The 12614-nt window shown below is 47.4% G+C and overlaps 1 protein-coding gene across 2 annotated transcripts; it reads right to left on the minus strand.

Annotated features, from left to right (window-relative positions):
• Positions 1 to 2129: 2129 nt before the first annotated feature.
• On the minus strand, positions 2130 to 12153 carry MAP2K2 (mitogen-activated protein kinase kinase 2). Of its 2 annotated transcripts, XM_075611337.1 has the most exons (11): positions 11943 to 12152; positions 10834 to 10933; positions 10481 to 10691; positions 9623 to 9769; positions 9313 to 9442; positions 5928 to 6052; positions 5424 to 5637; positions 4965 to 5029; positions 4299 to 4360; positions 3372 to 3417; positions 2130 to 3098 (listed from the first exon to the last, which is right to left on the minus strand). In XM_075611337.1, exons 1-11 carry the CDS (start codon positions 11983 to 11985, stop codon positions 2988 to 2990), a joined length of 1254 nt encoding a protein of 417 aa, XP_075467452.1. In that variant the 5' UTR covers positions 11986 to 12152; the 3' UTR covers positions 2130 to 2987. The 2 variants fall into 2 exon arrangements, with proteins under 2 accessions (XP_075467452.1, XP_075467453.1); XM_075611338.1 differs by lacking the exon at positions 4965 to 5029 and having other exon boundaries at positions 3006 to 3098; positions 11943 to 12153.
• Positions 12154 to 12614: the final 461 nt, after the last annotated feature.

Here is a 12614-nt window from a genome sequence, read left to right on the forward strand (position 1 = left end):
TCCTGTTTGCACGTCTGTGTCATGTCTGTACACAGGACATACTTGAAAACGAGAGGTACCTCTCAATGTATTACTTCCTGGTAAAATATTTTATAAATAAATAAATGTCTGCACCTGTGTCTCTGTCACTTTCTCAACATGTCTACAAGACAGTTACTTCCATCTTGGCGTCCCCTGTTATTTCTGTCACTTGCCCCTGCAGGTCTCTGTACCCGTCTCAGGCCGCGTTTATAGTGCCGGCGACGCGACCGATGACGTCACCAGTCGCCGTAAGTTAACGTCCATAGAAGGACAAGCAGCGCTGAGCCGTGCGAACGCTCCGCGCTGAGCCCCTGCATCCTCAATGAGGATGTCTTTAGAGGGGGCTCACGCGAGCGTCCGCAGGCGTGCTGAGGCTGTTTTTCAGCGCGCTGTCGGCTGAAAACATCCAATCAGCGCGAAGCAGCGTCAACATCACAGCGCCGTGACGTTAGTGCGTCGCGGGCGATTGGCCCAGCGACGTCACTGCCCCGCCTCCCGATCGCGCCCTCAGCGTCAGCGCGGTTCAGCACTGCTCCCCCCCTCTATGGACGCAGCCTTAGTTTTAAGTGACGTCACTGGCGACAAGGCCAGTGACGGCACCGAGGAGGGCAGCGCTCTTTGATTGGTTTAGAGAGTCACATGTGGTGTCTGTCTCTAAAAAAATATCAAATTTAAACGGCTTCAAAATTTTTGGTTGCTCCGTCGTGCTTACTATAAGCGCATGCGACGGATTCAATTGATTTGTTTTGGAGCGATGTTGCGGCGCCGGGCACTATAAGCGCAGCCTCAGTCACTCCATGTCTACCTACACGAGAAAACATGTTTATATTTTAACCCCTTACTATCTGCAGTTGACTGCTTTCCAAAGTCATTATTCCCCTTACTCATCTTTCACTAGGGAGGGGGGGGGCTGTCTGCTCAATGGGGCGGGCTTATACAAAGGCAGACAATTAACTCTTTCCTCTCCTAGCACACACTAAGGAAGCATCAATGTCATATCACAACTGTCCATGTTTTGAAACAATCCTTATTTATTTTTGTCCCCTTTCTTCCTGGTCTCTGCCTCATCTGCTCTTTCACATTGACTGTCTATTCCCATCCCTTTTCCTGTCTGTGTCCCTATCACACAGCTGGACAGGGAGATTGTGAGATGTCAGACATTTTGAGATAGAAGGTATAAAACCCTCACCCAAGCACCTAGCTGGGCCTCAAATAACAAAAATGCCATTGTACACTTCAGGGCAGCATTGTACACCAGAACGATAGGCACCTGTATACTAATAACACACTCAAGGTAGTGAAAGCTCACAAAAGGAGGGCAGTGTCACTCAATCAAAAGAGGTCCCATTCAGTAGGAGACTGCACTGTGCTTACATTGGAGGGCACTGTCCCTGGGATGTCAGTCATCTAAAATGTCTCATCATCTACTTGTTATTCCTCAAATGAAGTATTAGTATCAGCGTTGTTTACATTTGCAGTATAGAAGCATATTTCAGAGAAAGAGAAGTGCTAGAACAAGAGGTCATGCTCTAAAGCTGGAAGGTTCAGAGGAGATGTGCATTAGTCCTATTTTACTAAAGGGTATTGAGTGAATCAATGCAGTAGTTTGGTGGTAGATGCCAACACAGTAAAGGAATCCAATGCTATTTGGAACAGACACGCAAGGGGGAACTAGGATCTAATAGAATTCACATTAGGTAGGCGAATGGGTAGAGTGGGGGGAGCAAGTGCTCCTTAGCTGATGTCCCGAATTTCTATTAGAGTGTGAGCTCTTTGCGACAGGTACTTAACCATCTTCGATCATGCATACCCATCAGCTATAAAAACACAGACACAAGGAGCTGGGGATTTGACATACAGCTGAAATGTGAGTGGTGGAGACGGAAGTTTGGCTTCCCAGCTCTTTACTCAATGACAACACAGACTAAGTACAGAAGACAGCCATACACACAAGGACCATTAATGGTCACCACAGGCTCTGCATACCGCAGGAAGGTATTCATGATTCTATTAAGCAATGCATTGCTGTCCCCCTCTGCAAGCAAAGGGGTTAAAACCCCATTTCTGGTAGTCCTACACGTTCTCACAAAAGATTAACGGCATCTACGTTTAATATTATTACATTTATTTATTTTTGAGACACGCAGCGGCTCTGGCTCCCGGTCAGCGTGAAATGTGCCCAGCTGACCCCCTGAACCCCCCTCCCCGCGAGATCACGATCGCACTGGAGGTGGGTGTTGATGAATGGAGGCAGCGGGGTTTAAATGGAGTTTGATGCCACTGTTAACCCCCATGAGGTTCAATGCATTGCTAGGCAACGCGTCACATTTCCCCCCTCCGCCCAGCAGTGGTTGCAATCTTACACCGTCCCCTGCAGGACCCTCCACCACCCTTTATACAGTAGGTCAATTTTATCCTCATCCCACAAAGATGCCCCTTAAGTTATAAACCGGTGCACAAACAGAAAAACAAGCCGCTCCTTACGACATCCCTCTGCATGGAGATTCCCCCAACTCCGTCTTCTTACCCGCGGTTTGCATCCGCAGGCCAGAGAGGCTTCAAACCCCCGCATTTTAAAGGGCGGGAACAAAAACTCTCCTACTGGCTGCAGATTGGCCTGCAGCACACTGCTCTGCACCAATATACAACACTCTGCAGAGCTGTGTGTGCAATGCAGTTACTGAGCAATGGGAGTGCAAAGATATATATACACAAGCGTGCAGAGCGATACATTCATGTGCAGACCTAGGCATATAAAGAGCAGAGCGTGGTGCGGCAAGTCCCTGAGAGGAGTCCCACAGGGCCCCCCCCCCCCCCCCTGCTCTGTCCCCTCCCCAGATCTTCCCACCAGCTGAGAGCTGACCCCCAAAGAAAATGGGGGCTTTTGGAGAGGGGGTGGAACGGTCAGGCTGATGGATGGACAAGTGGGTGAGGGGTGTTGAGGGAGAAAAAAAAAATAATAAAAATCAGACGGCGGTGCGGGTCGGAGTACTGGGCTGACGGAGACCCAGAGTTTTGCACAACCAGCCAGCGAAGTCAACCTCCTGGATCTCGGAGCGTTTAATGAACGTGTGCGTCTGTGAACAGAGACAACTCGTTAACGCAGAGAGCTTGTAAATGCATTGAGGGCAGCGGGATGTTTCTAACCCCATAACCATTACACCAGCCCCTTCCATCCCCTCCGCCCTCTATTCCCATTTTTACTTTGGTTTGCATTTGTTCCTACCATATAAAAAAAGGTGGTTGCTGTATCTTCCAACAGCAGTGAGGCATCTTAAATATTTCAGCCCAGTGTATGCCTGCCAGAGAGGGTTCTACCCACTTCATAAAACATGGCTGAATTAACTCACCATCAGCATCTTTAGATCTGCCCGTTCAGCCGGATTCTTTACTAGACTGCAAGAAGAGACGAGTCATTAGCCGTTTTGTTTGGACAATTACAGATCCCGAGTCACAGGAACAAAAATATAATATCCCCAAGAAGATCACCACATTCTATATCTGCACCAAGCATAGGTGAAACGTGTTCACAGCACGCACACTTCACATTGCTTTTATTTATTTGAAAATCAAGAGACAAAAACAGACGAGTATTAACATCATTATTATGTGCCACAGTGGTCCTTGGTCAAATCCTTATGTAGCCCGAAACCTCATTCACTGCGGTTTACTTAGGCCACAGTAGGGGAGACGTCACACGAGATGTCGCGAGCAACTAATGCAAAATAGCTGCAGTTGATGCGCACGGCGGTAGTGCGCGCGCATGTAGGAGACGGCGCTGCAGAAACTTGGGCAGACAAATACATTTGATTTTTCGGTGCAACGGCCAGTCACATGCGCGGTTCTGCCAGAGGATGAACTGCTCACGTGATGTTCCTGCCATACTACCCCCCCCCCGCCCCTCCCATTGTGCACTCTGTCTCCTACACTACAGGACAACAATCGTAGAAGAGGTAAGCGTGTGACGTCCCGCGCGCTTTACTATTGCCATTAGGGATTCAGGTGGTGACCCCCAGTCCTACATGCACCCACATATCCTGGTAAGCCGACAGATGATTTATCCTATGGACAACGGTCCTGTTAACCCTCTCTGACCTTATATCTGCACCGACTGGGGAGAAACCATCCCATCTGTACTGACCACGGACAAGCTTCCTTATTCCTTTATGTAATACTGCCTGAAAGTTGGAAGACTCCTCCCCCCTCCCCAGTCTGTGGATCTTTTTCCTGATAAAAGATGGCCTGTGGGGTTTATAAGGAAATTAGAAGTTTCTTACCATTTATGTACAAACTCCTGGAAGTCTGATGTGAATACTCCGGAGGGGAGTTTCGGAGGAGGCTGTGGAGAAGAGGAGGGTACAGAGAGGTAGTGTCAGTGACAGGAAGATGAACTGAAGTATTAACCCTTTCACAGATTCCTACTGCTCTGCATTTTGAGCCATATAATTCTCAGCTCTTCTTTACACGCCCACCCAGCATTTGGGTTTCATGAGAGTTCTGATATATAACAACATCTCTAATACGCAGAAAATTGTGGACACAATTGAATTCTATCACCAGGCACACTTACTCTCCCCATGTGCTGTGCACTGAAATCCCTTCAGCACCGACATTGGGTACCCCCCCCTGTCCTGCTCTCCTGTTCTTCAGGGCATTATTTCCTTTCCCTTCTGATCACCTTCTCACCTGGTGCTCCCAAGTCTTTTCCTCTGTGTATGTTACATTGTCTGAACTTGTGCTTGGGTTTGCATTAGAGGAATAACAATGCACATGCCTACAGAACGTGTATACGTCTGCATAAGGGGTGGGGTTTCAAAAGGGGCCTGCATGTTCACAGATTATACAAATAAGCTTGTCAACTTTGCATGGAGAGCAGTGAGGGTCAGTGATACTCTCCACTATGTCTGATATTTCAGAGAGGACAAGATAGAGAGAGCACACACCTCATTTACAATGTAATCCAACAGCTCGAAAATAGCCATTGCCGGCCGGCTGTCCACCCCGTGACCTGTGTATTTTGGGAGAGGAACAGTGTGAGCACAGGGGGAAAAGCAGAGATCATTCTGTTTGTGGAAAATAATCATTCAATGATGACTCAAAATCAGGTATATTGTGTAGTCTGTACATATATAGAAGCTCAAAATCAGGTACGCTGCAGACTTTCTCCTAGCATTTATTAGGGTCAGGAGGAATAGAAATGCATCCCCAAAATAGGAGAGGCTCTCCCTATTTTAACCCATGCAGTGCTTCTGGGGCCCAACTCTCTCGCTGGGATAATCAGCACTGCTGTATGTTGCAGACACAGCTCTTGGTTTGCATGTCCCTGCAGTGACAGTGTTGGGAGAAGTCCATGGCTTGAGCAATGTGACGATCTGGGGTGGGGGGGAGGGGTATGACCGTACCACTGATGGGTCTCCCAGGGGGTCGAGGTCGAGGAGATATGCTGTGCGGTTCCCCCTCAGCTCCATCCAGCACAGGTCGTCCAAAGATGGCCTCCAGCTCCTTGGCATCAGGCGGGGGGATGGGGTACCTTCCTATGGACAGTTCCACCAGGGACAGACCCATGCTCCAGATATCTGACTGCACCGAGTAATGTGTACCCTGCAACCGCTCCGGCTGTGAGGGGGACAGAAAGATGTGTAAGAGGGAGAGCGAGAAGGCAAAAGACACATGAAAAAGATTGAGGAGAGAGATATGAGGTGGAGAACAGAGGTGACCGAAATAGCATGAAGGGAGAAAGAGTGGAGAGAGGGCAGAGAATGGAGAAAGTGAGAGACGAAGAAGGGGACAGAGTGAGAAACACGGCCAGCCTGAAAAGGGATGCTCCAGTACACATCAGCATGTTTATATACACACACAACTCAGGTTTGCTCCCCACACTCAGACTGACACACTTGTGTACTCACAGACATGTAAGATCTGGTCCCCACGAAGGAGTTGGCCATGGAGTCAATGAGTTGACCGCTGACCCCAAAGTCACACAGCTTGATCTCCCCTCGCGAGTTCACCAGGATGTTGGAGGGTTTTACGTCTGGGGTAGAGGGGAGGGAGTCAGACATACACAGCAAGAAATTATTCACGGAGCCGTTCCCTGGTTCAAGCTCTGCTCTATAAAATGCACCTTATTAATACCCTGTCAGGATGTGAAATTATCTACTGCCCTCCTCTAATTATTTATTTAATATTTTACCAGGAAGTAATACATTGAGAGTTACCTCTCGTTTTCAAGTATGTGCTGGGCACAGAGTACAACAAATAGTACATGGTTACAAGAACAGTTATATAAATGAACAAGGTATACATTATATACAAGACATTGCGTGCACAGTTAAAGAAAATGTATATTATGAGCGTATGAAACAGTTACAGACCAGGTTAAAATGTGAGACAGCCTTAGATTTGAAAGAACTTAAACTGGTGGTGGATGTGAGAGTCTCTGGTAGGTTGTTCCAGTTTTGGGGTGCACGGAAGGAGAAGGAGGAACGTCCGGATACTTTGTTGAGCCTTGGGTCAACGAATAGTCTTTTGGAGTCTGATCTCAGGTGATAAGTGCTGCATGTGGTAGGGGTGAGGAGCTTGTTCAGATAGCTGGGTAGCTTGCCCATGAAGAATTTAAAGGCAAGACAGGAAAGGTGAACTTTGCGCCTAGACTCTAGTGTTGACCAATCTAGTTCTTTGAGCATTTCGCAGAGATGTGTGTTGTAGTTGCATTGGAGAATAAAACGACAAATTGAATTGTAGAGGGTGTCAAGTTTGCTAAGGTGGGTTTGAGGAGCCGAGCCATATACTATGTCTCCATAGTCAATAATTGGCATTAGCATCTGCTGTGCGATACGCTTTCTGACCAGGAGACTTAGGGAGGATTTGTTCCTGTAAAGTACCCCTAGTTTGGCATAGGTCTTGGTTGTCAGGGTATCAATGTGCATCCCGAATGTTAAGTGGGAGTCAAACCATAAGCCCAGGTATTTAAAACTAGTGACAGGTGTTAGTGTGGTGTTAGCGTTGGTTCGAATCAGGAGCTCAGTCACTGGAAGCTTTACAAATTTAGTCTTGGTCCCAAATACCATTGTTACAGTCTTGTCAGTGTTTAAAAACAGTTTGTTTTGGGAAATCCAGTTTTCGAGTCTCAAAAAGTCAGACTGAAGTATGTGTTGAAGGTCAGAGAGGCTATGACTGTGTGCATATAGGATTGTGTCATCTGCATACATGTGTATTGAGGCTTCCTTACAAGCTGTGGGAAGATCATTAATGAACACTGAGAAGAGTAGGGGCCCCAGAACAGAGCCTTGCGGGACACCACAGGTGATATCCAGGGGGTTGGAGTTAGAGCCTGAAATGGACACATGTTGCTATCTTCATGATAGGTAGGACTGAAACCAGTTTAAAGCCTGTTTCCCTATTCCAGAGCTCTGGAGTTTGTTAAGCAGGATAGCATGATCGACTGTCAAAAGCCTTTGCAAAATCTAGGAATACTGCACCAGTGAGTTGTCCCCGTTCCATTCCACACTGGATATCATTGCAAACTTTTAGCAGGGTAGTTACGGTGGAGTGTTTGGGGTGAAATCCAGATTGGAATTGGCTAGGGAAATTTGTCTTGGTGTAGAAATCGCTTCATTGGGAGTGGACACATTTTTCCATGACTTTGGATAGAATTGGAAGAAGTGAGATTGGCCTGTAGTTTGAGACAGTGTTTTTGTCCCCACTTTTGAAGATTGGGACAACTCTGGCAGTTTTCCAGGTATTAGGGATATGGCCTGCAGACAGGATAGAGTTGACTATGGACGCAATTGGTTTGGCAATGGCTGGGGCACCAAGTCGTAGGAACCTAGATTGTAGTAAGTCGGGTCCACATTGGCTGCTTAGTTTTAGTTTGAGGAGCGCTTGTATAATCTCCTCTTCAGATACTGGGCCAAATTGAAAATTGTGGGCAGTGTTGGGAGGGGGTGGGACTGTAGGGATACTCCCAGGATGAGATTCATGTTTGGGGTTTGTGCTGCGTTTCGCTAATAAGTTAGTGGCACACCCCACAAAGTAATCATTGAATGCATTTGCGATGTCAGTGGGGTTTGTCAGAATAATATCCCCCTTAGTGATATTACTTGGTTGTTGATGGTTAGGAGGCTGGAATATATGGTTGATAACCTTCCAGAAGTTAGCTGGGTTTGATGTATTCTGGTGGAGATTGTCAGAGTAATATTGTGCTTTTGCGTGCCTTGTTTGCCTTGTGCACATGTTCCGCATGCATCTGTAGTGATTGAGATCCTTGGTAGTGCCAGTTACTTTGTAGCTTTTCCACAAGGCATCCTTGAACTGGTAGAGTGCTATAAGGTCAGGTGTAACCCATGGAAGGAGGGCCCCCGGTACCCTTATTTTGCGTAGTGGAGCATGGGTATCGCAGAGTTTTAAGAACTCGGATTGGAAATAGTCGAGCGCAGAATCAGGGTCGGGAATTAAATCGATTCTGTGCCATGGGCAGTTGGTAAGGTCATCCAGAAACTGTTGTGGGTTAAAGTTTTTAAATGTTCTAGTGAGGAGAACTTTAGGGCTTGAATGGGGCGGTTTAATTTTCCTTACACAGTACACTATTGCATGGTCACTGAAAATATCAGGAAGGATGCCAGAGGATTGGATTCTGTTGGGGTTTGATGAGAGAATCCAGTCTAGCAAGGAATTGTTATGCGATTTCAGGTTTATCCGTGTGGGTTGGGAAATGAGTTGCGATAGGTTAAGTGATTTGAGTTGTATCTGGATTTTGTGGTTTTTAGGGTCAAGCCAATTGAAGTTGAAATCCCCAAGAACTAGCAGCTCACTCTTCTCATTCAGAGAGGAAATGGAGCCAAGAAATTGGGTGATATCAGTCAGGGATTGTAGAAGGGCTTTAGGGGGGCGGTAGATGCCAGCGAGCAAGATGGGCTTAGAAAAGGGGAGGCAGATTTTGCCAACTAGAATTTCAAAAGAGGGTGGGCTTGGTGGGCAATTTAACAGTGTAAATTGTAATGTGTCTGCAATATAAAATAACACCCCTCCTCCTCTCTTTGACCTATCTCTCCTAAAAATGGAGTATCCCTGAATGGCAATATTTGCATCAGGGGTTTTAGGGGATAGCCATGTTTCTGAATGGGTAAGTCCCTTATCCCTTTTCCTGCAAGTGCTGCTCCACCGCTTGGGTGTGGTCCCTCATTTACTTCTCACCCCCTCCCCTTCTATACCCACAATACCCTGGGTTTAGCCTCGCCTGCATCCCCCTAGTGTTGCCACTCTGGAGGCGGACGAATGGTCTCTGTTGGTCACCTCTGTGCATGATCTGGTGCTTCTCTCTCAGGTACGCCAGACCCCGCAGCACAGCGATGCTGACCTTGCCCAGGATCTCCTCTGGGATACGGCGAGCTTCCTTCAGTACCTGGTCCAAAGACCCCCCGTCCTGCGGGCAAAGAGTGAGGCCCCTCTTATATTAACCACTTTATGGATGGGGGTGGCTGCACAGCATTCCATGGCAATATGCTTCTCACCCCTATGACGGGAGATATAGGCAATGAGGAGGCCTGTGATTGCAGTGAATTGGGGGGCGGGAATTGTGTGAGGAGGCCCGTCTCCCACTCACCATGTGCTCCATGCAGATGCTAATCTCGCCATCACTGTAGAAGGCTCCATAGAAGCCCACAATATACGGGGAGTTACACTCATGAAGGACCTGCAGCTCGCGGATTATCTGGTTACGGATGGCAGGCTTGATCTCCAGGTGAATCAGCTGCAAGGAGAGGGAGGAGCGAGAGCGAGGTCAGGGCCCAAAAACAGAGGGGGACCGTGGTCAGAAAGTGGGATGAAGAGAGCAGAAAGATGGGCGAGGGAGATCATAAGTGGAAAGATGGCTGAAAGGGGGGTGGAAGAGCAAAAAGACAGTTCATATGGTAATATTGACAGGATAGCATAGAACAGCACACCGGGGACTGACCACCATTTAGTTAGAGCAGGGGTGCGCAAACGTCTTGAGCTGCGGCCCCCTTGCCGGGAGCCACAGGGTTCGCGCGCCCCCCCTCTCCCAATGGCTCGGCATCAAATGACGTTGTGGGTCATGTGATATCACGTCACCCTGCCGCGTCATTTGATGTGCGTTGCCATGGCGACGAGTGACGGCACGATCCGCGGCATAATTTGGCGCTGCGTTGCTATGGTGACGCGTCGCCGAAGACCCAGCTGGCAGCAGGTAAGTGAGTTACAGAGGCCTCACGCCTCCCCCGGCATTTAATTTAAATGCCGTGGGGAACATCGCGTGGCCTCTGTAACCGCCCACGTCCCCTCTAGAAATTCCCAGCATGCCCCCAGTTTGCGCACCGCTGAGTTAGAGTATACTGGGATGTATAACCTGATGGTTACCAAACTCCTGAAGTGTACTGCAGAAATACAGGTTGTGACAGATGCTCCACATAGCAATACAGACATGGGAAGGTTTGGCCCATACCTTGCGTGCCATGATGAGACCGGAGGGTCGGTGCCGCACCTTGGTGACTACGCCCCCGTTGCCGGCCCCGAGCTCACAGATGCGCTCAAAGTCATCGTCCTTGAGCTCGCCCACTTTGGCCTTCTGCGTGAGGAAGGCTTCTAGACGCTTCTTTTGCTGCTCATCCAACTCCAGCTCCTCCAGCTTCTTCTGCAGGTCCACCAGGTTAGCCCTGCACCAGGAGTGAGAGAAGAGAGATTAAAGAAAGGGTGACAGTATGACAGTTCCTCAGTGTTTCTGATTTCAGGTGTCAGATCTTTAGCTCGGGTGCCCAGTGAGCCTGGCACAGCACAGCCTACGGAGGCGGCACTTACTCAGAAGATCCGTCACTGGTGGGTGATGGTCCCTCTGCGATGGTGGGTGCTATGTTCAGAGCGGGCAGAACGGGCTTCCTCTTTGCTGGCATCTTAATCCCTGTGGGGAGATAACACTCAGCTCAAAGCTGGGCATCCACCTGCCACCAATCCCCCACACTGCAGAGTCCACCTCTCTTACCATCCAAAGTATGACTCTTTCTCTTCAGATGTATATAAAAGCTTGAGTAGGGTTATGAGCTCTTAAGGGAAATCTATGTTTATATATGTATAACTGTACTAGGTTTTCTGTACTTACGGTATATTATACCACACAAATATATAGGTTTTTTTTATAACAAGTACTCCAAACATGAACAAAGCTAAGAAGTGATTAGTGCACGATAAAATAAATACTTCACCCGACCAAGATCAAATGAATCAAACACAGCACTGTAGGGACACTGATCAAAAATAGAAAATCATGTAAGGTTCAGTAATTGGACCGAAACTTGGATGGATTCAATAAAGCACTTTATATCCTTAAAAGCACTTTATATCCTTAATATCCTCATGTGAGTGCTTAATTTCTATGATTAGGACTTGCTCATACTAATGCACCAAGGCAAGGTGGGAGAGAGTGAATACACATACATATAGACACACACATGACCAACATTAGGTAGGTGTATGTATTTATGTATGTATGTACGCACACACACACACACACACCCAATTAGGCAGGTGTGATACATGCTTGTGTGAAAGACGTGAGATATATACACACACACATATATATATATATATATATATATATATATATATATATATATATATATATATATATATACATATACACACATACACGTGACATCTGCAAGTGTGTGTATATAATATTAATAGATATCAATTAAAAATAGCGCACACACAATTAGACAGATGATACATTTCTGTGAGAAAGACCTGAGTGCTGGTCGTGTGTGTGTGTGTGTATGTGTATGTGTATGTGTATATATATATATATATATATATATATATATCCATCTGAATATATTGATGTATACTGTACATATAATACAGCTCTATATTGTAAATACTCTATAATCCACACACAGTCTCCTTCCTCTTACCTGCCGGTCCGGTTCCTCCCCCTTTGTGTCCAGCAGGGTCCATAACCCGTTGGCCGGGTTAGGCCGTCACGTTTGAGGCTTTGAGGCCTAGTGCGCGGGTCTCCGTGTCCGGGGGCGTCACCGGGAAACCAGGCCCAACCACCGAACACCAACCGAGGCCCAAGTCCCGCCGCCTGTCTCGCGAGATGTCGGCGGGGAGCGGGAGCGAGCAGTATGGACTGGAGGAGGGGGAGCGCGCGAGGTGAGGGGGCGCGGCCTGACCTGGTAGAGAAGATGCAGGCGGTGCTAGTTAGTGGGATTAGTTACCTGTCAGTACTATTATGTGCAGGGTGGCCAACTAACCAGATCTGAGAAATAGAACTAGTGTTCTAATGTATTAATTAACCAGTTAGGTTAACCCATCACATCCTCATACTAAGTACCAGGGGAACTAACCTGTCACTTACCAAGACATCCTTATTGTACTAACTAACCAGTCAGGTTAACCCTTCACATATCAGAATATAAGTATGCAAACTACCAGGTGATTGGCTAACCAGTCAGATTAACCTGTCACTTGCCTGGGCATTTTATGCAAACTACCCAGGGGATTGACCTGTCAAATGAACCTGTCATTTACCAGGACATCCATATACTAACTACTAGGGGAACTAACTAATCAAAGGAATTATA

The sequence above is a fragment of the Ascaphus truei genome, chromosome 8, assembly GCF_040206685.1.
Source record: "Ascaphus truei isolate aAscTru1 chromosome 8, aAscTru1.hap1, whole genome shotgun sequence".
Taxonomy (NCBI): domain Eukaryota; kingdom Metazoa; phylum Chordata; class Amphibia; order Anura; family Ascaphidae; genus Ascaphus; species Ascaphus truei.

Coding starts and splice junctions, on each gene's coding strand:
- MAP2K2 (XM_075611337.1), bottom strand. CDS start 11,985: ATGGACCCTGCTGGACACAAAGGGGGAGGAACCGGACCGGCAG. Junction 10,692..10,833: donor ACCAGTGACGGATCTTCTGA/GTAAGTGCCGCC, acceptor CTCCTGGTGCAG/GGCTAACCTGGTGGACCTGC. Junction 5,638..5,927: donor GGACCAGATCTTACATGTCT/GTGAGTACACAA, acceptor TCCCCCTCACAG/CCGGAGCGGTTGCAGGGTAC.